Source organism: Chaetura pelagica, unplaced genomic scaffold (genome assembly GCF_000747805.2).
Source record: "Chaetura pelagica isolate M959 unplaced genomic scaffold, ChaPel_1.0 scaffold570, whole genome shotgun sequence".
In the NCBI taxonomy this organism is placed as follows: Eukaryota; Metazoa; Chordata; class Aves; order Apodiformes; family Apodidae; genus Chaetura; species Chaetura pelagica.
Window position 1 is genome coordinate 28,684 of NW_009951942.1, and position 1,978 is coordinate 30,661.

General features: G+C 46.7%; 1 protein-coding gene across 1 annotated transcript; it reads right to left on the reverse strand.

Moving 5' to 3' along the window:
* Positions 1-674: 674 nt before the first annotated feature.
* TSKU (tsukushi, small leucine rich proteoglycan) lies at positions 675-1,756 on the reverse strand. Its single transcript, XM_009996719.1, has one exon. It carries the CDS (start codon positions 1,751-1,753, stop codon positions 695-697), a length of 1,059 nt encoding a protein of 352 aa, XP_009995021.1. The 5' UTR covers positions 1,754-1,756; the 3' UTR covers positions 675-694.
* Positions 1,757-1,978: the final 222 nt, after the last annotated feature.

Below are 1,978 nucleotides of genomic sequence, written 5' to 3' on the forward strand. Positions count from 1 at the left end.
ATCATCTCTGAGCTATGGTGAAGAAGACAGGAAGTTGCCAAGGTTAGACCTGGGGTAAATTTGACATGAAAAGGATCGAGATGGGAAAACAGGGAGAAAATTCTGGGAAAAGTTCTCAACTCAGAGTTCACCACACGCCTATGCAAAGATCATGTAAAAACCAGCACATTAGGAACACCCTGTTTTCAGGTTTGTCTGGAAATGTTTCTTCAAGACTGAAAGTGCACGACAGGGAACAGGGTGCTGCTAATGAAGGCAACATCCAGAAGGCACTTTGTGGGCAATACTGATTTAAAAAAAGGAGGATGCATGGGTTGGTAAGGAAGAAGCTCTGGGCAGACGTAGCTTTGCTTCTACAACGTGTCTGGGGCACAAAGGTTTGCTCCAGATGGGCTGTTCTACCCTGGGACCTGCAGAGCAGTGTGGTCCCCATTGTCCAACATCACCTTTCTTGAGCTCCTGGGCTGTGTGCAGGACCTGAATGCACCGGGCAAAGTCTGGAGCCTGCAGATGAAGTTGGGTCAAGGATTTAAGAGTTTATAAAATCCACAAACAGTCGAGTGTTGGCACATACAAATATATAAATTAGGGACAGTTTTACAAAAGGCACAATCCAAGCCACCTCAGTCCGACATCTGTACAAACCCTGTGGCCTCCCCACCCTCCCTTCCCCACCCCTTCTCCCCAGCTTTCATCATGAAACATAAGGTGCTGCTGCTACAGTCCCGTGGCTGTCGTGGCAACTCAGGACCTCTTTTTTGGTCAGCCCTATCTGTCGGTGGAACTGTCCTTCTTTGATGGTCTTAAGACACTGGATGTTCTTCCCCAAGGTGATGCTTTTGATGGAAGGCAGGTATTTCAGCACAGTCTTTGGCAAGGTGGACATACCTGTCCCAGAGAGGTTGAGCTCTTGCAGGGAGTTCAGACCCAAGATAACTTCAGCAGTCAACGACTTCAGGTTGGGATTGTTGGATAGATCCAGAACTTGGAGAGCTGGTAGTTCCTTGAAGCTATAAGGAGATAACTCTCCAAAGCCAGGCAGGCCACTGAGGGATAAATGAATCAAATCTTTCAGCCCCGTGAAGTCTCCTCTTTCAATCCTGCCTAGAGGGTTCCCATCAAGATTTAAGTATCGGAGAGGAATGCCCTGAAGGTTTGGCACAGTTGTGAGCCTGTTGCCAGAAAGGTTTAAGTTCTGGATGTTGGGAATGCTCTTCTCACGGTGCCTCGTGATTGTCCCGAGCATATTATTGGATAGATCCACGTTCAGGGGTTTTCCCTGACCTTTGGAAGCAAAAATGTCCATTGCTATATCCAAGAGCTTGTTATTGCTCAAATCGATGTCACCCAGAGGAGAACTGGAGAAACAATCCTCTGGAAGGACTTCCAGAGAGTTATGACTCAGATCCAAGGACTCCAGGTACCGAAGCCTGGAGAAGGTTGTGGGGGAAATCTTGGCAATGTTATTGTAGCTCAGGTCAAGGCTGACCAAGGTGGTGTATCCAGGGCCTGTAAGCATTGATTCATTGATTGTTTCCAGCTTGTTTGATGATAGATCCAAGTAGGATGTATCCAGGGGGATTGGGACAGGAACAATGTGTGAGCCTATTCCACTGCAGTCCACCTTGGTCAAGCTGAAGCTGTCAAAGAGACCAAAGCTTTCCACCTCACAGTGGCAGCCAGGGAAGCAGGTTTTGGTGGTACCAAAACAAGGAAGGAAAAGCAGCAAATTGAACCAGGCCAAGAACTGCATTGTTGACCTGGAAAACAAGAGGAGAAGAAAATAGATTTAATTGCACTAGAAATCACTTTGCTGAAGGTGTGTAATGGTTTGAGTCATGCAGTCTTCTCCAAAGGGATAGATTAAGTCTATCCTTAAATAGCATGGATGTCCCAAACACTTTGTCTCTAATATTGTGAACCCCAGGGGGAACTTAATGGAGAAAAAGAGTGGGTGAAGAGTCTTTGCAGATATAAG